This window comes from Lampris incognitus, chromosome 20 (genome assembly GCF_029633865.1).
Source record: "Lampris incognitus isolate fLamInc1 chromosome 20, fLamInc1.hap2, whole genome shotgun sequence".
NCBI classification, from domain to species: domain Eukaryota; kingdom Metazoa; phylum Chordata; class Actinopteri; order Lampriformes; family Lampridae; genus Lampris; species Lampris incognitus.
In genome coordinates, this window is record NC_079230.1 from 16,843,441 (window position 1) to 16,867,379 (window position 23,939).

The window sequence follows — 23,939 nt, forward strand, 5'->3', positions numbered from 1 at the left end:
GGGGATGTCTTTTCTTTCTGGCCTCTGGGAGGAGGCGTCATCGAGCACTGGGGCAAGTTAGAGAGAGAGAGAGAGAGAGAGAGAAAGCGATAGAGACGGAGAGAGAGAGAGCAATAGACAGAGACAGAACATAGAGAATGACAGAGAGACAGACAGAGAGACAGACAGAAAGAGAGAGAGAGAGAGAGAGAGAGAGAGAGAGAGAGAGAGAGAGAGAGAGAGAGAGAGAGAGAGCTATGGAGGAGGGCAGACCTGTCCCAGAACAGAGCAGAGAAAGATAAGTAAAATTTCCCATCAACACAGGGAAGGGGAGATGATAACTGAAGTGGATAAAAGTCAGAGAATTGAGCTGATGCTCTTCATCGCTTTTCGACATACACACCGAAAGTCAATAGCAGCCTTTTTACCTCTCTCACTCAAATCCCCCTTCCCTCTCTCTTCCTCTCCCTCTGTTTCTTTGGTTTCACACACCTTTCCTTTGTCTCCATCTCATTCCTGTATCTCTTCCATCCTATTATCATTCTGTCCGTTAAACAGTTTGCTTCTCCCTGTCTCCCCACTCTCTTTATCCCCCTTCTCTCTCTCTACTTTTTTCCCAAGATACCAACCTACAACACAGACCAAATCCAACATCAGTCCCCCGCCAGGTCTAGTTTCTCTCCTTCTCTCAGTGAATTCTGTTTGTGTCCGCTTTTCTTTCTTTTTTTTTGTGGATTCCCCCCCCCCTTTTCGCCCTAATTATATCTGGCCAATTACCCCAATCTTCCGAGCCGTTCCGGTCGCTGCTGCACCCCCTCTGCCGATCCAGGGAGGGCTGAAGACTACCACATGCCTCCTCCAATACATGTGGAGTCGCCAGCCACTTCTTTTCACCTGACAGTGAGGAGTTTCACCAGGGGGACGTAACACGTGCGAGGATCATGCTATCCCCCCCCCCCCAAACAGGCGCCCCGACCGACCAGAGGAGGTGCTAATGCAGCAACCAGGACACGTACCCACATCCAGCTTCCCACCTGCAGACACGGCCAATTGTGTGTGTAGGAACGCCCGACCAAGCCGGAGACGACATGGGGATTCGAACGGGAGATCCCCGTGTTGGTAGGCAATGGAATAGACTGCCACGCTACCCAGACGCCATTTTGCAGTGCTGTTAACCGAGTTGTCTGTTTTCCATTCAATGACTGCAAGTGTTTTACATTTGGCCCCATCCACACTCTCTCACACGCCATGTCGACATGTCATCGAAAATGCAGGCATCATGCTCACGACGTCCCTTTACCCCTGGCATTAACATGCATAGCAGGTGGCAGCATGGCCATATTTACGTTAGCCACATAAAAACACAGGTATAACTGGACGGACTGTGATCCGTTTTCTCAAACCTCCTCCGGAGGTAGTCAGGAAGTCACCGTGGCCACATTTCTGTAAAGTGTAAAGGGATTTTCTATTCTTCCCCTCATTTTACATTCATGAAAGCAGAAATGTGAGATCGCTGGCATATCTACCAGAGACGGATGAGTCATAATATTTCCCACTGCGAGAAAAAAAGGGTCTGATCAGCACCATTTGTCCACCATTTATGAACAGACATGAGTTCATGGGGTTACCGTTTATTTCGTTTCTTGCTACAGAGGTCTTCAGTTAACATGGCAGCTGTAGACACCCAGCCATGCAAACATCTAAATCAACCTTTGGACAGTGGTGGTGCCGGGAAATGAGACGAGAACAGGTGCATAAAACATTTTCTTCCGCACTTACCGACAATACACCCACTGTCTAAGAGGGCTTCTTCTTTCTCCATTTTCAAAAACGGAGAAGAAGTGCAATAAGAGCGCAACTCGACAAGTTTTTCTTTAACACAGCGAGCAGAGCTCCCCCAGCAGATGCAGGCTTTCCATGAAAATGTTAAAAATGCAACAAACACATCCTACCTAGAAACTATCCCGATATGTGACGCACGTTAAAGCCGCGAGTAAAGGTGGCCACAGATGTTCATAGACATGCATACTTGGAAGCACTCACTTACGCAAACTAACACACACAAACACACACCATTATCATCATCGGTGGTCCTGCAGGGTCAAGTATGATCGTCCTCCCTCTGGGTCCCTCTGGGTCCTCAGGTAGGCATACAGGCCGATCCTGGAGCTGCATAATGGGAGGACGCCTGCGTGTGACAGCTTTTTACGTGGAGTGGCTGATGCACCTGCAGACCCCACATGGTCCTTGGCAGGCGGTGGCAAGAGTCCAACGGCATGGAGAACTGAGATGATTGGGGACCACCCTCCGTTGCAGCCTTCATCCACCTTCACTGCCGTTGTGACTTAGAGACATCTCCCACCAGTAACACCGTTGAGGTCTTTGCTGGATCGCGCTTCGTCTGGAACCTCCCAGTTGACCCGTCTGCCTTGGGTGACCCTACCAGGAGCCACGCTCCGGACGGCACAGCTCTTGGGATCGTTGGTACACGCAAGCTTCTCCACCATGGCAAGGTGGCGATCCAGGAGTACACAAACACACACGCACACACGCACGCACGCACGCACGCACACACACACACACACACACACACACACACACACACACACACACACACACACACAGAAATGAGCTGGCACTTAAGCACCCCCCAAAACATTTTTAATTAATAAATTAATTAGTTAATTAATAATTAGATCCAACTCCCTCTCCATCTTACTCCCTTCATTTCGCTTCTAACTCTATTATGTAACTGCTTCGAAGAGCCAAGGATGAAGGAAGGATAGAGGAGAAGGGGGAGGCAGAGGACAGCCAGCTACTCTGACCTCCCACCAGAGGGGGGAGACATGGTGATTGAGGGGCCATCAGCAGCATGCCAGCTGCTTCTCCACCTTATCATTCCCCACCATGTCCTTCTCTTTCTCTCTCTCTCTCTCGGTCCTGATACCGGCCCCCACTCCTCTTATTCCCTGCTGACCCTGGCTGCACACCCAACCTTCCTCCTCAGTACCACGCCATCCAGCAGGTTTCAGTGATGACTTAAGGATGCACCCGCTTTCCCCTTTTTCTCTCCTTTCCCATCCCCACTGACCTCTGACAGGTCACTGGTTCCAACCCCCACCCCATCTCAGCCACCGTGGGGGTAAAGAGGCTTGAGGAAGGGTCCGGGTCAAAGGGGTTGGGGGCAAGGAGCAACACGACAGGACGGCTTTAGTCAAATGAACAATTAACTGGCAGCATCAGGCGGCAGCGCTGTGTAATACACCTGGCTCGGGGCCAAGGCTCCGGGGTCCGCAGCCAAACTCAGGGCCTCTCGACTTAATTGTCAGAATGAGAGAAAAAAAGAGAATAGGATAGAACAGGAGAGGAGAGGGAAGGATAGAGAGGTAGGGGGAGGGAGGGATGGGGAGGATGAAAAAAGAGTTCATTGGCATCTCAGGCAACGTCCTTTAGAATACTTAAGACGGTCAACTGTAGTTTGGAAAGAGTTTCTGTGTTTGCAGGTGTGTGTGTGTGTGTGTGTGTGTGTGTGTGTGTGTGTGTGTGTGTGTGTGTGTGTTGAATGCATGCACATGCCTCCAGGGGTAGACACAGGTGCAATTTTTTTGTTTTTTTGACGAACCATTAACAATGCAGAAACTTAATCAGCTAAGCGGCCAGCCAGCCAGTCAGCCAGCCAGTCAGCCAGCCAGCCAGCCAGTCAGCCAGCCAGTCAATCAGTCAGTCAGGGCCTCAGATATGAATCGGACTGTTGCTCCTTTAATTATTTATCCTATTTGCTGCTGATTTGGCCCTTTTCTGGTCTCCTTAGCATACGCCGCAGTGAGGTGCATAATTACTGAGCGTGCACCGCACACACACACACACACACACACACACACACACACACACACACACACACACACACACACACACACACACACACAGTCAACCCCCCCCCACACACACACACACACACACACACACACACAGTCAACCCCCCCCCCCCCCACACACACACACAGACAAAAAACACAGACAAACGACAGACACCAGGCACACACAGGCAAGGCATTTGGGGACAGAGGGAAGTTCGTTGCTAGTGGGTGCATGGAGTCTGGTAGAAAGACAGATGAAAAGAGCTTAGGAGAAAAACAAGAAGAGAGGTTGAAGGTTGCCCTACTGACCCAAGAGGATGAATTACTTTTCTGATGGAGGGCGAGGCAAGGAGAAGGGCATAGGTGTGTGTATGAGAGAGAGCGAGAGCAAGAGTGAGAGAGAGAGAGAGAGAGAGAGAGAGAGAGAGAGAGAGAGAGAGAGAGAGAGGGGGAGAGAGAGGGAGAGAGGGAGAGAGGGGATATCAAGGAAAGACAGTGATACGGAGACAGACGTGTCGGCCTGACTTCAGAGACGTATTCTGCAGCGTGTCTGACGGAGATGCTTGACAGGAGGGTGCCTAGCTCACCTGATACAATACATGATTTCTTTTGGCACCTGAAAGCAAACTGGTGCACTCAGATGTCATTTCCCTGGGCGGGGGGGGGGGGGGGGGGGTTCAGGATATGACCACGGAGGAATAGAATGGGATGCAATGGAAAGCTGGCTACTGAGTACTGAGTCCCCATCCAGCTTATATCGTATGGTAAGAGTCTCTGATCCCCCGATAGACTAGAGATAAACCTGTCAGTCTGCCCCCCCACACACACACACAGCACGCTGTATGCAACCGCAGCTGTTTCTAACCTTTCAGCATTCTGCGCAGTCAGGTAGATGATTGTGCTGCAGATTGATGCTCAATTACAATCATGTCAATCACTCATGCGTCCAGAATGACTAAATAATCCGCCTTATATGAAGAGGGCTTTTTTTTTTCTAAATCATTTTATTAACAAAAACAATTATCAGGGTTGGGCAGATGTGTTCCACATTGTTATAAAGTATACACCAAAAAAAAAGAAGTAAGAAAGCAAGAAAAGGAAGCAATAACATCCATCCATTATCCAAACCACTTATCCTGCTCTCAGGGTCGAGGGATGCTGGAGCCTATCCCAGCAGTCATTGAGCAGCGGGCAGGGAGACACCCTGGACAGGCCACTAACTAGGCCATCACAGGGCCCACAAACACACACACACACACACACACACACACACATTCACACCTAGGGGCAATTTAGTACGGCCGATTCACCTGACCTACATGTCTTTGGGTTGTGGGAGGAAACCGGAGCCCCCGGAGGAAACCCACGCAGGCACGGGGAGAACATGCAAACTCCATACAGGGGATGACCCGGGACAACCCCCAAGGTTGGACTACCCTGGGGCTCGACCTCGGGACCTTCTTGCTGTGAGGCGACCGCGCTAACCACTGCGCCACTGTGCCACCCTGATAATAGTGATAAAATAAAATAAAACAGCCCTTCCCTCCCGCCCCCATCCCCCACCTCTCTGACTGTCCAGAGTAGTTTTAAGGCACAATATTTAGCAATAAATAAATTAAAAGTAAAGCTGCAGCTGTTTCCATGGAGTCAGGAGTTATTTTTATGTCAAGGGCAGAGGTGAAATGCATGTCATGTTATGTCGTTTGGGTGTTACGGAAGTATGTTAAAAAGGGTTCCCAAATTTTATAGACTTTCTTCTCAGAACCACTGACTGAGAAGCACTACATCTCCAGGCTGAGGCTGGACATTACATCTCGTAGCCACTGACTCAGTGTGGGCGGGGCAGCATCCTCCCACCTGAGCAAAACTGCACGTCTGGCCAAGAGTGAAGCAAAGGTAACCATGCGGCACTCTGCAAATGTCAAGAATCCACATCATCAGTAATGCCAAACAAAGCAATCACAGGGTCTGTGTCTCGGTTCCGCTTTCAGATGTGGGACCGAGTATGAAAAACATCTTTCCAGACTTTTTCTAAGTGAGGGCACAGCCAGTACATGTGTATCAGGGTAGCATCACTTTTTTTACATTTGTCGCAGGTGGGGTGATATCAGGATAGATGCTAGAAAATTTAACCTTAGACATGTGGGCCCAGGGCAGCATGGTGGCCCAGTGGTTAACACTGTCGCCTCACAACAAGTCACACTGACTTCAGATTAGCGGCTTGGATAATGGATGGATGGATGAATGGACATGTGGGCCCTATGAACCACCTTAAATTGCACTAGGCAGTGTCTTGCACAGAGTGAGGATTTGTGTATTGATATGAGAAAGGAATCCCACTGGTCTTCAGATAGTGTATGTCCCAAATCGTGTTCCCAAGCCGTTTTAATCTTGTCTAGAGGTGGACATGTCAGCACTGAAATTTTTCTGTGTAATATTGACAATGCACCTTTAGATAGTGGGTCATCCATCCATCCATCCATCCATTATCCAAGCTGCTTATCCGAAGTCGGGTCACGGGATGCTGCAGCCTATCCCAGCAGTCACTTGGCAGCAGGCAGGGAGACACCCTGTACAGGCCGCCAGTTCATCACAGGGCCAACACATTCACAGGGCCAACACATTCACACCTAGGGACAATTTAGTACGGTCGATTCACCAGACCTACATGCCTTTGGACTGTAGGAGGAAACCGGAGCACTTGGAGGAAACCCATGCAGACACAGGGAGAACATGTAAACTCCACCCAGAGGACGACCTGGGATGACCCCCAAGGTTGGACAGACCCAGGGTTCGAACCCAGGACCTTCTTGCTGGGAGGCGACTGCGCTAACTACTGTGCCACCGATAGTGGGTCAAAGGAGAGAAATGTGTTGACAGGGTTAGGGTCAGGTTCTTCAGGAAAGCACGGTAAGATAGAACACATATATCATCTGACCTGTAAATATCGAAAGAAGTGTGTTCTGGGTAAGTTGTATTTCTCAGACGGCTGGGTGAACTGAGTGTGCAATTTTTAAGTTTTACAGTAGTTACTTGTCATTCTCTTTTCCCTTTTCCTATTTGGTCTACCTTTTTCTGTTCTGCTTTCTATTGCTTTCTCTCTACTAAGAGCAGAGAGAACAAGTAGGAATATGAGAGAGAGAGAGAGAGAGAGAGAGAGAGAGAGAGAGAGAGAGAGAGAGAGAGAGAGAGAGAGAGAGAGAGAGAGAGAGAGAGAGAGAGAGAGCGCGCCAGGGTAACATTAAACCACAGCCCCAGTTTGATGGAATTACAGTTGATGAAAAATGAAACTGTCAAAAGCAACACAAACACTTTTCAGAGGGTACCCTTCACCCATTGATGTTTAATGCCCAAATGTACCAGAAGCTGTCATGCAACGCTTGTGTTCACGTCCATCTGGAAGCTAATTCTGTTCACGTTCAGATGCACTCTAGCGTACATGCAGTGAATATTTCTCCGGGTGTCTAAGGCACCATGCATTGTAATGTGTTGTGCATATAAGTATAAGTCTACAAAAGATAGGGCAGTTCTGGGCCACTATAAACCTACTGCTGAGCTTTTTAGTCCTGGTGTGGTCCTAATTCAATCAAATGTCTGTGATTTGAAATGTCTTCTTGATAACCCCAAAGGCATACCTACTCTAACCTCCCCCCACTTCTTTTGCCATGCAAACTGAACCTCCCCTTAGCCACTGACCCCATTTTCTAACATCAAATCTTGCATAAATTATGTTAACATTTACCTGACTCAACTTTTCTAATCCAATCTAATCCAATCTCTAATCTAATCTAGCGCGCACTGGGGCAGTTCGCAGCCGAGTGTGAAATGGCCAGGATGAGAGTCAGCACCTCCAAGTCTGAGGCCATGGTTCTCTACCGGAAAATGGTGGATTGCTCCCTCCGGATTGGGGATGAGCTGCTGCCTCAAGTGAAGGAGTTCAAGTATCTCGGGGCCTTGTTCATGAGTGAAAGTAGGATGGAGTGGGAGATTGACAGACGGATTGACGCAGCATCAGCAGTAATGCGGACGTTGTACCGAACCGTTGTGGTGAAGAGGGAGCTGAGCTGGAAGGCAAAGCTCTCAATTTACCAGTCAACCTTCATTCCAACCCTCACCTATGGTCATGAGCTTTGGGTAGTGACCGAAAGGGCGAGATCACGGATACAAGCGGCTGAAATGAGTTTCCTCCGTAGGGTGTCTGGGCTCAGCCTTACAGATAGGGTGAGGAGCTCGGACATCCAGAGGGAGCTTGGAGTAGAGCCGCTGCTCCTTCGTGTCAAAAGGAGCCAGTTTAGGTGGTTCAGGCAATTTGATTAGGATGCCTCCTGGGCGCCTTTTCTTTGGAGGTTTTCTGGCCACATCCAACTGGGAGGAGACCCTGGGGTAAACCCAGAACTCGCTGGAGGGACTACATGTCCAATCTGGCCAGGGAGCACCTTGGGATCCCCCAGGAGGAGCTGGAGGAGATTGCTGGGGAGAGGGATATCTGGAGTGCCCTACTTAGCTTGCTGCCACTGTGACCCGACCCCGGAGAAGGGGCTGATGATGAGATGAGATGAACCTCTCTAATTCAGATAAACAACAATGCATAAAAAACAACTGCAATGACTTGGTGGCATGGTAAAAAAGTGTCTTTCTCCAATGGACAAATGGAAAGCATGAGAAAATTCTCCCTCAGTCAAACATCAGAGGATAGAACCTCACCACAAACACCTCAAGGTTAAAGTGGGGATATTCCCATATGAATAACAAGGAGCATAGCACGAGACTGGACATTACTCCCAACCGGCACTGGCCCCTTGACTTTAAAATTAAATTCTAGGTCCTATTTTTGAACGTGCTTTATCTTACCCGACCCGTGAAAAATAAATCCAAAATTATGCTAACATCATGTGTTCTTTCCAGGCGTGTGTTTTGAGAGCAGAAATGCTGTGTCGCCACATCAGGGATATCCTATAATAAAGTATTGATCTGATGCAGAGAGAGTCCGGGGACCCCGGGGGATTGCGGGGCATGATGATTTTGTTCCGTCCGTAATGACCCCGGCGATTGCCCAGGTGACCCTGTAATGACCATCTGAAGGTGAGTAGTGTGTGTGTGTGTGTGTGTGTGTGTGTGTGTGTGTGTGTGTGTGTGTGTGTGTGTGTGTGTGTGTGTGTGTGTATATATATATATATATACACACACCAGGTTTTTCTATCCTGGTCCCCATTAGAACAGAAAAACCTGAAACCACCTACCTTCTGGGGAAATTTTATGGATCCCCATGAGGACAAGGGTCTACTTTAGGGTAAGGACTTAGGTTTAGGGTTAAGGTTAGAATTAGGATTAGGTTAAGGTTGGGGTAAGGGTTAGGGTTAGGTATGTAGTTATGATGGTTAAGGTTAGTGTTAAGGGCTAGGAAAGAATGTAGTCAATGAGGGATCCCCACAAGTACAGTGTGTGTGTGTGTGTGTGTGTGTGTGTGTGTGTGTGTGTGTGTGTGTGTTTGTGTGTGTGTGTGTGTGTGTGTGTGTAGCAGCCATACAAAATGAGGGTAAAAATCTTGATATCTCACATTCAGGTACCTGAGGGTTATTTGCCTGCGGTTTTACTTAAATCATTGATACAGCAGTTTAGGTCTCTAAACATCCCACAGAGATGGAGATGGTAGGAAGTATTATGTTCACATTACACAACATCCCAGTCTGGTGACTGAGTGAAGTTAGAGAGACTGACTGTTTCCATTAGCTGTCACTGGCTGCTGGCCACCACAGCAGATGGCCAGGCAGATGGACACACAGACAGATGGACACAGACAGACACACAGACAGACAGAGAGACACACAGACAGACAGACACACAGACATAGAGATGCTGGACTGGACAGACAGACAAATGAAGGGACAGGCAGGAGTTAGGGTGGAGCACAACTCAGACAGACACAGAGACAGACAGAAAAGGAAGGATTTTGCATTGGGTAAGCAGACAGCAAAGGCGGACAGATGGAGAAATAGAAAGAAAAATAAGGTTGCGGATAAGTAGGTAACATCAATTGACAGATACGCAAAAATAAAATAAAAAACAACCTTGATGAATCTTTCATAGATAGGAAATAACTGCAATCTAAAAGGGCAGAGAGATTGTGAAGAAGGTAGTCAAACAGAAAAAGAAAGGCTGTGTGTGTGTGTGCATGCGTGCGAGAGAGGGAGGGAGAGAGAAAGAGTGCGAGAGAGGGGGGCAGAGAGGGAGAGAGAGAGTGAGGGGGAGAGGGAGAGGGGGAGAGCAAGAGAAAGTGAGAGAGAGGGGGGAGAGGGAGAGAGAGGGAGAGAAAGATCAATTGTCTGTTTCAGACAGTAAAGGTCAGAGTGTGATGTGATGAGTTCAGATGTGATAAAAGAGTGAACACTTTGCAGTTTATAACTTCCCAAAGTTTTTGTCATCTTCTATATTCAAATAATAGACTAACTGATAATTCACTGGCTAACACTTGACTGAGTCATTTAATTCCCTTTTCAGTTGTGTGTTTACATCGCTAAGCAAGCTTTACTTCGGCATTAAAACTTTGATAACATTTCATTTAGCAAGTACAGTATCTCATCCATGTTGTAGCACGAGTGCCGGCTGATGCCGACTTCTTTCTCTGTGTGATTGGCTCATAAAGCCACCCTTAACTAGCTTTGCTACTGCAGTATTTGTTGAACAGTTCACTGCCTTGTTCATGGCAATTCTGTGGAGGAAGTATGACAGCTAATAACCTCAAGATGTGCTGCATAACACACTCTGCTCTGTGTTCTTTATGGCACTGGCAGTGCAACTCAAACGTGCACCAACTGGATGCATCACCGGTGCAATAAATTATGGCCACTGCAGGTAACCACCACACGTGCAGCACATTACAGCATGGAATGCCAGGTAAGTGCAACGCAGCTCTTAAAATACATACAACATAAAAAATATACAGCTGGTAATTTACCTGGACAGGTCATCCAACTGCATTCAACACATGGTAGGCATCGGTATGCATCTAATATGTGGGTTTTGTGTGCATTTGTGTATTTGGTCTGTGTGCGTGCATGCAGGACAGCCTGAACAGAACACTTTGCCTGCATCTCAGACCAAAGTATTTAACAACATTTTGTGCAGGAGTAAAAAAAACAAAATGTACAAGTCAAAGAGAAACAGAGTGTATCTGTGTGTGTCTGTGTGTGTTTGTGCATCTGTAGTTGTGCACCTGCCTGTGCAACTCTGGGAGAAATTCCTCACTTACAGAAGGAGCTGCTTTCGTCCTTTGTGCCTTCCATGGTGCCATCCGGCAGCATCTGGAGGTAGAAGCCGTGTCTGCAGTAGAGCCGTGTGACAATACCCTTCAGCTGGGGCTCTGCATGGGATAACAATCGCAGCGTTAGCACCCAGGGACACAGTCATTTGCACCCATGCATTCATTGTATGTAAACAAGCAATGTGTAATGGAAGTGCGTGACATCCCCTACTGTTGGGTCTCTGCACATGTAAATATACGCAAGAGCTACAGTCCACACACACACACACACACACACAAACACACACACGCTGACAAAACAAGAATCATGACTTGACACTGTATGCACACGTGTGTGTGAGTGCCTGTTTGTGTGTATGTGTTGCACTTGAGCACATCCGTCAACTGTGGCCTTCAACAGGATTGATGGGACCTTGGCATCTGCTTAAGGAGCAGCCTCCTTAAGTAGGTTCAAATGATGGGAGCAGATTGTGTGTGTGCGTGTGTGTGTGTGTGTGTGTGTGTGTGTGAGAGAGAGAGAGAGAGAAACAGAGAGAGCAAGAGAGAACGAGCGAGCGAGAGAGAGAAAGCAAGAGAGAGAAAGCAAGAGACCAAGTGAGAGAGAGAAAGCGAGAGAGTAAGTGAGAGAGAGAGCAAGAGAGAACAAGCGAGCGAGAGAGAGAGAAAGCGAGAGAGAAAGCAAGAGACCAAGTGAGAGAGAGAAAGCGAGAGAGAGCGCAAGAGAGAACGAACGAGCGAGCGAGAGAGAGAGAGAGCGAGAGAGAAAGCATGAGAACAAGTGAGAGAGAAACAGAGAGAGAGCAAGAGAGAACGAGCGAGCGAGAGAGAGAGAGAGCGAGAGAGAGAAAGCATGAGAACAAGTGAGAGAGAGAAACAGAGAGAGAGCAAGAGAGAACGAGCGAGCGAGAGAGAGAGAAAGTGAGAGAGAGAAAGCAAGAGACCAAGTGAGAGAGAGAAAGCGAGAGAGTGTAAGTGAGAGAGCAAGAGAGAACGAGCGAGCGAGAGAGAAAGCGAGAGAGAGAAAGCAAGAGAACAAGTGAGAGAGAGAAAGTGAAAGAGCAAGAGAGCAAGTGAGCAAGAGAGAGCAAGAGAGAGCAAGAGAGCAAGTGAGAGAAAGCGAGAGAGAGCAAGAGAGAGAGTGAGACAGAGAGAGCAAAAGAGAGCGAGCAAGCGAACGAGAGAGAGAGAAGCAGAAGAGTGTGTGTGTGTGTGGGTGTGGGTTTGCACCGAACAATCGGGGGAACGCTTCATCAAAGACGAATTGCTTTTCAGACTAGCGAGTTGTCTTGCAGAAAAGAGCGTTCCCCCGCTCGCTCGTGAGCAAGAAAAATGTAGTGAAACATAAACAAGGACACCTTCCCCGTGCTGAAATGTTAATAAACCACCTCCCACTCTAAGCGCCTCTCCCTACTCTCCAGCTGAAATGCCAAATTCTGCAGGGCCACTCAACACGCCGGGAGGCAGGGAACTTGTCCGGGGAAACAAATTAGAGACTTCTGTTACAATATGAAGCCTTCTTTTCACTTCCTCCTCGCATTTGGTTGCACCGGGTGAGTGTTGGCCAACGCTGCGAAATCAAGGACGCCGTTTTCTCGGGCCCTACATGACTGACAGAGGCCCTCGCTCTGCTGAGGCACCACTAAATAGTGGATCAGAGGGAATGTCGGAATACCAGAGTGCTTCCACCGTTAACTTTTAATGAGATTTATCAAATATGCATGGGGACAGAGAAGTACGGGGGCAGCTGGCAGTTGGCCCCAGTTGGCCTTTGATAGAAACAGGAAGACAAGAGACCGAAAGAGGGGCTTGTAAAAAGAATGGAAACATCCCGTTTTTTTTGCCATAAATAGCCAGCCAACAGCATACTACTACTGCCTCGGGAAATTGTTAAACACTCGGAGCGTCTTTAGCAAAGATTTTACATCCTTCAAAGAACTGCTCACATAAGTAATTCCCTTTTCACAAGTAACGCAACATGTGTAATTGCATTCGGTTGCAGGCGGTGGCTTGTGGAGTGAGATTGAATCCCGATACTGTAACCACTAAAAGATAAAAGCTCATCCGCCCGTCACTGGCGGGTAAAAAGCAGACATGAAAGGTCAGAAATGGACTGTGGTAATCTGTAATATCCTGAGTGTTAATCCCAAATTAAGCTTTAGACCACACATAAAGCCATGTGTTGCTTAACACTGCTAGAACAGTGCAGAGCAGCATATTACGGTCCGACTCGTTGACCTTTGGCGACTCTTTTCCCAGACAAGATTTTTCCGTTTTAAAGTCAATCCCTGCTCGGTAATGATTACGTGATTCCAGCCATCCTGAGGAATTACTGCAAGCGCACATGGACATCCAAGATTATTGATGCACATGCATGGCCTTTGCCCCGCCAACACACTTTCTCTCGCTTGCACACACACACACATGTACGTGCATGCACACACACATACACTGTATCATCTCTTTTTGTCCTTTACACAACGCACGGTGTTTAATGCATGCATTTTATGAGCAATACGGGAATTGTTTTACACAAAAATTGTCACTATAACGCCCTTAAAGGTCACCTCGAGGGTACAATGTGATAAAAACAGTCAATCAAATCGATTACATAAGATTTCTATTGTTATCCATTGGAAAAGCTAGCCTTACCTTGGGCGTTAAGTAGGACTGTTTTGCTTTGTATGCTGCCATAAAAAGAAAGAGAGCTTATGATGCAACATCTCTTCTTTTCCAAGGCCTTGTTCTTAATTAGCGTATGTTTGCTTGGGAATAACAAGGATGCTCAGTTCGCAGTTGGTTTTTGGATGGCAGGTAAGACCGAGGTACACAATCTACATAAGAAAATTCACTTCAGAAATACTGAATCATAATAATATGCTAGTGCAGTTTTGCACCCCCACACTGCACATTGTGTACCTTAGTTTTCACGTCATGTTAGCTTTCACTGAGATGACCAAGTCTTTGTGAGTGTGCTGTCTGTGGAGCTGTTTTAATGCCCTCCCCTCGCTCATCCAGCCATCCATTTTCCAAGCCACAGTGTCGCGGGACACCAGAGCCTATCCCAGCATTCATTGGGTGGAAGGCGGGGAGACACCCTGGACAGATCACCAGTCCACACAGCGCCGACACATTCACACCTAGGGACAATTTAATACAGCAGATTCACCTGACCTACATGTCTTTGGACTGTGGGAGGAAACCGGAGCACCCGGAGGAAACTCATGTAGACACGGGGACAACATGCAAACTCCACACAGAGGACGACCCAGAACAACCCCTGAGGTTGGACTATCCCGGGGCTCGACCCCAGGACCTTCTTGCTGTGAGGTGACCACACTAACCACTGCGCCACCATGCCACCCACTCCCTTTGCTCAGTGCTGTGTAAACGTCTTTCTACTACAAAACTACATTTTCCCATGGAGGGAATACGGCCTTCTTCTGTCAAGCACATTTTGATTAATGATGTTAGATCAACCTGAAAATGGAGTCCAAGCACATGTTTATGGACTCATCTCCATGTTTATGAACTCACGCTTCCTTCCTTTGCTTAGTATGGAGGCGGGTGCCTTCACCCAGCGAGGCAAAAGAGGGGAAGGGTAACATCACAGAGGATCCTCATGGAGAGGATGATTTGATCCGAGGTTAAAGATGCCATGGAGTAAATGGAGAGAAAACATTCCGTGTATTAAAAGACAGCTTCAGAGCTTCAGGAGAGCTGCTCAAGTAGTGATGAGAGCAAACACGGCCACTCATACCACAGACGGTAGTGGTGGTTATGATGGTGGTGCTTGGGGGGTTGTTAGGTGAAGTTGGCAGAATACTGAGTGTGTGTGTGTGTGTGTGTGTGTGTGTGTGTGTGTGTGTGTGTGTGTGTGTGTGTGTGTGTGTGTGTGTGTGAAGGACATCTGCCTCTGAGCACATATATACATTCAAGGCCAATTATAGAGTGAACTTAATGACGGGTTTAAATTCTTAACTTATTAAGAATTTAAACCATTTAAGTCCGAGTGCCTTCTTGCCCTGAGTCAGATGACAAATGGCGCCAGCTAATTTTGTTTTCACCCTGTTACCAACTAACGCTTGTTCGTTTGTGTGTATGTGGTCGTGTGTGTGAGTGTATGCCAGTGCGCATACATGATTAAGTGTCTTAACTGTGCCTGACAGTGATGGACATTTCCAACATAATGGGGCTGACCAGAGAGCCGAGGGGTGAAGCCAGCATGCCAAGGACCATGTCCATCTGTGTGTCATTTCAAACACACACCACACACACACACACACACACAGGACCTGCCTCATCTTTTTCTTATCTGTACTTACACTGATGAGCCAAAACATTATGACCACTCACAGGTTAACTGAATAATGTTGATCATCTCTAAACAAGGACATATGTCAAGGTCTGGGTAGATTAGATAGTAAGTGCACAATCAGTTCTCGTAGTCAACGTGTTGGATGCAGGAGAAATGGGCAGGAGTAAAGACCTGAAAGACTGACAAGCGCCAAATTGTTATGGCCAGATCCTGGGATTAGTTCTGAACAGTTCTTGCTCTGAATGGCAAGGTTTGTGGGGTGCTCCCAGTCAGCAGTGTTAACTACCTACCAAAAGTGGTCCGAGGAAGGACAACTACAAACCGGTTACAGGGTGTTGGGTGCCCAAGACTCATCGATGCACGAAGGCACATGTCACACTGTGGCAGAAGTCACAGAAAATTATAACAATGATTACAGGAGGATTGTGTCAATACACACAGTGCATCGCACCCTGCTGTGCATACAGCTGTGTAGCCACAGACCGGTCAGAGTGCCCATGACGACCCCTGTCCACTGTCAAAAGTGCCTACAATGCGCACGCGAGCATTGGAATTGGACCTTGGCGCAGTGGAAGAAGGTTACCTGGACCGATGAGTCCCATTTTCTTTTAGATCACATGGATGGCTGTGTACGTGTGTGCGTTTACCTGGGGAAATGGTGGCAGCAGGATGCACTGTGGGAAGACGTCAAGTTGGTGAAGGGAGTGTGATGCTCTGGGTAATGTTCTGCTTGGAAACACTAGGTCCAGCCATTCATGTGGACGTCAATTTGATACGTACCATCTACCTAAACATCGTTGCAGACCAGGTACACCCCTTCATAGCAATGGTGATCCCTGATAGCAGTGACCTCTTTCAACAGGACAATGCGCCCTGCCACATGGCACACACTGATCAGCAATGGCCTGAGGAACATGGCGAAGTGTTCGAGGTGTTGCCCTGGCCTCCAAATTTTCCAGATCTCAATCTGACTGAGCATATGTGGGATGTGCTGGACCGACAAGTCCGATCCATGCCAGCTCCACCTCGTAACTTACAGAATTTAAAGAATCTACTGCTAATGTTTTGGTGTCAGATACCACAGGACACCTTCAGAGGTCTTGTAGAGTCCATGCATTGGTGGGTCGGCACTGTTTTGGAGGCACACAGAGGACCAACAGCACATTAGGCAAGTGGTCATAATGTTTCGGCTCATCAGCGTATTTTCTCTCTCCTTTATTTTCTTTTCCCCTTGTCAACTTTCAACCACACGCTCTTATTTATGTTCAGTAAACTCAATTTGTCACCCGCTAACAATCACAAAGCACTCTCTGCATTCCCCGTTCCTCCTCTTGCTCTACCTTTCCCTTTTTTCTGTCCCGCTTTTTTTGTCACACTCTCTCTCTTCCACTGTCACTACCTCTCTCTACCACTCTCTCCCTTTTTTCATCCTCACCTTCCTCCATATGTACTCCCGCACAACCCTCCCCCCCCCCTTACTCGGAGTAGGTAATGTTGATTGGATCCCACCAAATAAAAGCCTCACATCGGCCAATCAGCAGGTGGATGGCCGGTCATTACTTTTACACTGTTGAAAGTTGGGGTTGGGGGAGGCAGGAGTGGAGGAGTGAGTAAGCAAGGAGGCAGGAAGAGACGCAAAAGGGGGAGAAGGATGAATAAAAGAAAGAAGGGACGATAGAGGGAATGATCTAACAGCAGTGGCGGAGGGAGGGGCGGATGATGTGGGACTAGGGTGCGATGGGGTTTGTGGGCCGTGGATGACACAGTTATTTCATTAGTGGCGAGATTCACACTCTAAATAAAAGAAGAGGGCTTGTCACACCTTTATGCAAACTGTCAATAAAGTGGCAGGGCGAAGCAGCTGCTTAACTGCCACTTGTCTATGGAGGCGCATCCTGATATTTCACTCGGTGCCAAGGAGAACAAGGAAAATAGTTGGAGGTGGATGAGGGAGCATGCGAAAGAGAAAGAGAGAGAGAGATGGGAAAGAACGATAGAGACAAAGGGGAGGGGAATAAGAAAAGGGAGAGAGAGGGAAGTAAATGACTGTGACCATCACACCCAAAACTAGAGCACAAAATGTTTCAACCATCTGCCATCAGTGTTTGGAGGCACTACAGGAAACGGTGTATGGTATACTAGTTCAATAGGTGGAGCATGGCCCTGACACAAATAGCTGAAGAGTTTTTGTCTGGACTGGGCCAAACTATGGTTTAAGTACCAGTAGATACTATAAGTTAAGGGTGCACGATTATGGCAAAAATAATCATCATGATTATTTCACTTAATATTGTGATTATGATTACTTATCATGATTATTCATCCATTTTGGGGAATACATTTCTTTTATCAGAATGGTGTTTATTGGCCATATAGGCTTGCACATACATGGTATTTGACTCCGGTTTCATGGCTCTCTCAGTGTACTGAACATTGAATAACACGACAACACAATAATATTCAGATGTATACACAAGGGTTGACCATTTTACTGAGCATGTTAAATCACTAGAAAAGTGCCTTCACTTTGGTGAGTCCAATCCATCATAATAATGACTGTCAATCTGCAATACAAATTCCTGTAATAATAAACCACAGACACAGACTCCGTTATCTCCCTGTAACATGCAAGAATCGAAACAATTTATTACCGGTTTGGACTTCAATTATCAGTCCCCCACAAAGTCATGCACCTAGGACAGTAAAAATGGCTTTATTAAACGTCAGGTCGCTAACAAATAAGTCATTTTTAGTCAAAGATCTTATAAGTACCCATAACCTAGATTTCACCCTGCTGAACGAGGCCTGGCTGGATAGAAATGCCACATTTGTGCTCACTGAGACTGCGCCTCCTAACTTCAAGTTCATCCATACCACCAGATCTGATAAGAGAGGTGGTGGAATAGCTGCTGTCTTCTCCGATACATATAGCTGCAAGGAAATCCCCCTCGGGGAATTCACGTCTTTTGCATAACTTGCTTTTTCAACACATTGTAATACTATGATTTTAATAATTAATATCTATCGGCCACCAAAATCTAAATACGGCTTTTTTGGTGAATTTTCTGAGCTACTGTCCAAGGTCACCACTGACTACAATCGTTTCATCATCTCAGGTGATTTTAATGTTCATATTGACAATCAAACAGATCCTGATGCTAGAAACTTAATTAGCTTACTCGAGGCATTTGACCTCACTCAGCATGTTTCCAGACCCACCGACAAAAAGGGGCATACTCTGGACTTAAGTCATATCAAAAGGACTTAATATTACTGTACCCTGTGTCATGGATGTTATTTCAGATCACTGTTGCATATACTTTGATGGGCCTGCTTTTCCTGTACAACAGGAGTACTCGAAGAATCAAAAAACATGTATCGTTGATAACAATACAATTGAAACCTTTAAGGAAACTGTAAATGAGTTATCGTTGTCCATGGCATCACCAACCAAGGATCTTGTGAACAACTCCAACTCAAAAATATGAAATATCAGACAAAATTGCACCTGTTAAAACTGAAAACATAGAAAAACAAAAATCCCCTTGAAGAAATGGAGTGGTTTTTAGGCAGCAGAGAGAGAGAGAGTGTTTCCAGGCAGAACAACCATGGAAAAAGACAAAACTTCAGGTTCACCATGAAATCTACAAGGATTGACTGATTGACTACAACAAAGAAATTAAACAGACCAGACGGTGAGTCATTCTCCTCTAAAAGAATCAATGAAAATATCAAAAATAGTAAAGTGCTCTTCTCTACTGTTGATCAACTTATTAATCAACCATCTCCAATCCCATCAGAGATGCTGTCCACTGAAAAATGTGAGCAATTCGCTACATTCTTCAATTATAAAATTATTGCCATCAGGCAGAATATTAGGGCCTCAAGAGCCAGAAATGAACCTACCCTCCATTTCTTCAGGAATATTACTGGTGCCATGTCTCACTTTGAAACTTCTAGACCTAAAAAAAAACTAGACAATATTGTTGGGCAGCTCGGGGCCTCCACATGCTACTTGGATACTCTCCCTACCACATTTTTTAAAACTGCTTAGCCTCTGAGGGATTAGAAATTATCAACTGCTATCTTCAATCAGGTACATTTTACGCAGCACTTAAAATAGCTGTCAATAAACCACTTCTGAAGAAGAGCAACCTTCATGCAACAGTTATTGCCAACTATAGGCCCATCTTCTACTTACCATTCCTCAGCAAAATACATGAAAAAAGTTTATTCTCAATTTAATAGCTATTTAAAATCAAATGACCTTCAAGACATTTATTAATCAGGTTTTTGAATTCACCATAGCACAGAAACAGCACTTATCAAAGTTGTGAACAATCTGCATATGAACACACAACTCTAATAAACAATCTGTTCTTGTGCTCCTGGATTTCAGTGCCGCCTTCCGACACTGTTGACCATGATATTTCACTAAAGAGATTAGAAAAATAGGTTGTCTTATCTGGCCTGGTTCTAAGCTGGTTCAAAACCTACCTACAGAACAGGCAGTTCTTTGTGTACACTGGAGACTTCGCCTCGGACAAAGTGGATATTATTTATGGGGTAACCCAAGGTACGATTCTTGGGCCATTACCATTTCATCTCTATATGCTCCCACTTGCACATGTTATACAGAAACACAAAATAAATTACCGTAATTATGCAGATGAGTCACAACTGTACATATCCCTACTTCCTGATGACCTAGATCCCACACATTCCTTAATGCAATGGATTGATGATATTAATCTATGGATGTCATACAACTTTCTACAATTGAAACAGAAATACTCATTTTAGTGTAAAGGCTCAGAGACAGAAAATTGCAGCTTATCTCAGTTCTCTGTCTCTGGAGAGCGAATGAAGCTAAAACTCTGGGTGTAATCATTGACAGTGATCTAAATTTTAAGAGCCATATCAATCATCTCACAAGATCAGCCTTCTACCATCTGAAAAACATTTCAAAACTAAGGGGCTTTCTATCAAAATCAGACTGATAAATTAATCCATGCATTTATAACAAGTAGACTAGACTACTGTAATGGTCTATTCACTGGCCTCCCAAAATCAGTTGTGTGGCAACTACAGTTGATTCAAAATGTGGTAGCACGCGTTCTCACCGGTAAAAAGTATGAACACATTACACCTGTTCTTAGATCTCTGCATTGGCTCCCCGTCAAAACAAGAATCAATTTTAAAATTCTGTTAATTGTACACAAAGCTCTAACACTATAGTATATATAAGACATGTTAATTAAATACAAACCAGCAAGAATTCTCAGGTCCACAGGCAGTGGTCTTTTAACCATCCCTCGTACTAACTCTGAAGCAGGAAAGGCTGCTTTTTTTATGAACACCTCAAGTAGATGGAACACCCTGCCTGATGACCTGAGAGGCCCCCACACTGAACACTTTCAAAAGTAAGGTTAAAAACCTTAACCTTTCACCATAGTAGTCTATGGCTAAGTTCTTGTGTGTGTGTGTGTGTGTGTGTGTGTGTGTGTGTGTGTGTGTGTGTGTGTGTGTGTGTGTGCGTGTGTGAATGTTTTGTATTTTTTGATATTTGTATAATCTGCGCTGATTCTTGTATAACCGCACTAACACCTGTTGATATCCATATTTATTTTCTGCATGTTCACTTCCATGATTTAATTATGATTGTATTATCACTTTATGTAAATCACATTGTGCTGCCCTGTGTATGAAATGTACTCTACAGATAGAGTTTGACTTGACTTTACTTGACTTGACTTTCATAATGTATTTTATAAACCTATAAATAAATAAACATTCAACTGTACAACTATCAAAATAATACTTTCTTCACACCAGAGCAAGCTAAACTCTGCATGAATAATCACTCCTGGCCATGGTCAATTAATTGTGGGTGCCAATATTGAAATTGTGATTAACAGACGATTAATTGTGCAGTCCTATGATAAAGCAGAAGAACTGGAGTCTATCCGTATTCTGTTGGTACAGCAGTGACTGTTTCTCAAACTGTAAAGTGGAATGAAAAAAACATATTGCAAGAGAAACCTCTCCATCAACCAGTTGACTTATCGTTCTTTGTGCCTTTTGACAGGTGAAAACAGACATTTGAATTTTTCCAAGTAATTACCCCTGGATGCAGCGCCGCTGTGCAGCAGTTATTTACAGCTGTATGTTGTGCATGCCGGGAGAAGAGTTAAACATCTCTGCTTTCGATCTGTGAGGAGACCTGCACAAACTCCGCTATTTTTTATATCACACAGCATGATAAAATAGTCAATACTTTGGCAGTGTTTAAACGCAGCATTACCAACCCACCTCAGCCGAGTGGAAAAGTTAGTTTTGCTGGTTTTAAAAACAGCATCATAGCATTTGTGCGCATTTCTTTTAGATTCAGTTTCCACACACTCAACTTTTGCTTTTTTGAGTTGCATGCAGGCTTGGAATTCTTGCTAACTTTTATTTTGTACATCATTTCGCCAGCATAGATCCAGAAAGTAAAGTAAAAGCCAGATCCAGAGAGTATTAGTCCTAGCCATGTATTTGCTCCACCCTTGTACTAAACCAGTTGATTCTGATCAACACCACTCTTTAGCTAGGTAGAGGAAACTAGTTGGTGAAATCAGCTAGTTTAGTATATAGTTGGAGCGAATACATGGTCAGGATTTTCTTACTTTCTTTACTTTACGGACCTGGTTTTTACATCTCCTTCCTATGCCAATAGATGAAAAATAATTCAGTTGCTAATATTACTTTTGCACTGACAGGATGACACATTCCTTCTTGGATGCTCTTAGTCAACACACCTTGGCTCGCTACACAATCCAAGAAATGCTCCGGAGCTAATACGCTTATTACTCACCTCTAACATCGACTCCCTCACCGCTAGCATCCATCCATCCATTATCCAAACTGCTTATCCTACACAGGGTCGCGGGGATGCTGGAGCCTACCCCAGCACTCATTGGGTGGTAGGTGGGGAGACACCCTGGACAGGCCGCCAGTCCATCACAGGGCCGACACATTCACACCTAGGGACAATTTAGTTTGGCCGATTAACCTGACCTACAATGTCTTTGGACTGTGGGAGGAAATCGGGGCACCCGGAGGAAACCCACGCAGACACGGGGAGAACATGCAAACTCCACACAGAGGACAACCTGGGATGATCCCCAAGGTTGGACAACCCCGGGGCTCGAACCCAGGACCTTCTCGCCGTGAGGCGACCGTGCTAAACACTGCGCTGCGATGCCGCCTTCACCGCTAGCATTACAGCTCAAATCTATTAATCCACTCACATACAGATTTTACAACTGCTAATATTTCATCTCCCCACGTTTATTGCATACACTGGAAGATCCTTCTGATAGGTGTCACATTGGAAATCACATACTCTGTATTGAAATCGGGGCTTTTATAGTTTGAAGATGTTTAAGATTTCAATTCATAGATATAGCCAAGTTATATATAGCTGCACGCTGACATCAACAAAAAAAAAAAATCTGGTTTCCGTAAGAAAAAAAACATTTTAATATTATCATATTTCACTATTCACATTAAGTGCGTAGCTAAATTGCAAAAAATTACAACAGAGGCTCTTTGTGGTTCTAGCTGACAGTGAATAATGAGGATAAAGGAGGGGAGAGCCTATATGGTAATGGGAATATTTACTAGGACCATCAATCATTTCAAAACTGCCAGCAGCTTCATCGCTCATAGGCCGGAGAAAGAGAAGGGGGCGGGACACCATTAAAACAGAATACGTCTCCCTTTCTCTCATTTAGTTCTCTTTCTCCCGCCCTCTCTCCTTCTTTCTTGCTCTCCCTGTAGTCCAACTTTAACTTCTAGGAAAATCAATAGTGAAGAATGTGATGAAGTGCACATCCATTCATGCTGCTGCATGTTTACCAGGCTCCTCTTTGGGCTGTTTTTTTCCACAGTGATTAAAATGATCTAATAAGAAGTATCATGTGAATTACATTGGAATGACTAGTTAATTTGACCACTAAACAGCACATCGCCTGACACCTCTGACACAAACACCGGAGATACATCGTGACTGGCCGAGTCAGGGTGACAGTTAGCCAATGAGCAGCAGACAGATTTCCTCGCTCTGCCGGGAGAGATGAAGGATTGGCTAAAGTTTTGAAGAACAATAGCTGCTCAGTAGGGGAAGATCCTGTTGATATTTGTGAAAATCTAATTCTAATGTGTCTGGTTTTGCATTTCAGAGAAAGAGATCAATGCAGCAACACAAGCAGTGGTAGAAAGGTGAGAGATGAGGAGAGAGGAGAACTGCCCACATAACTGATACACAAAGTGGGACCAGAACAATCCGATTACAAATATTACAACTGTCACACGTACCAAAGAAAGTTACAGTACGATTTCAGTTACTTTTGATATCGTAAGTCATTGAGTGTTGGACTATTCTTTTTTTTGGGGGGGGGGGGTTTATTTCCCTCTTTTTCTCCCCAATTGTACTTGGCCGATTACCTTATTTTCCGAGTCGTCCCGGTCACTGCTCCACCTC

At 45.6% G+C, this 23,939-nt stretch overlaps 1 protein-coding gene across 5 annotated transcripts in view; it reads right to left on the reverse strand.

Moving 5' to 3' along the window:
* Positions 1 to 23,939, reverse strand: part of fgf11a (fibroblast growth factor 11a) — a 102,665-nt gene that overhangs the window by 32,146 nt on the left and 46,580 nt on the right. For 3 of the 5 annotated variants that reach the window (XM_056300355.1, XM_056300351.1, XM_056300352.1), the window contains one exon: positions 11,086 to 11,196. In XM_056300355.1, coding sequence (XP_056156330.1) covers positions 11,086 to 11,196 — 111 coding nt within the window. The remainder of the gene's footprint in view (positions 1 to 11,085; positions 11,197 to 23,939) is intronic. The other 2 variants (XM_056300353.1, XM_056300354.1) reach the window with 1 other exon arrangement.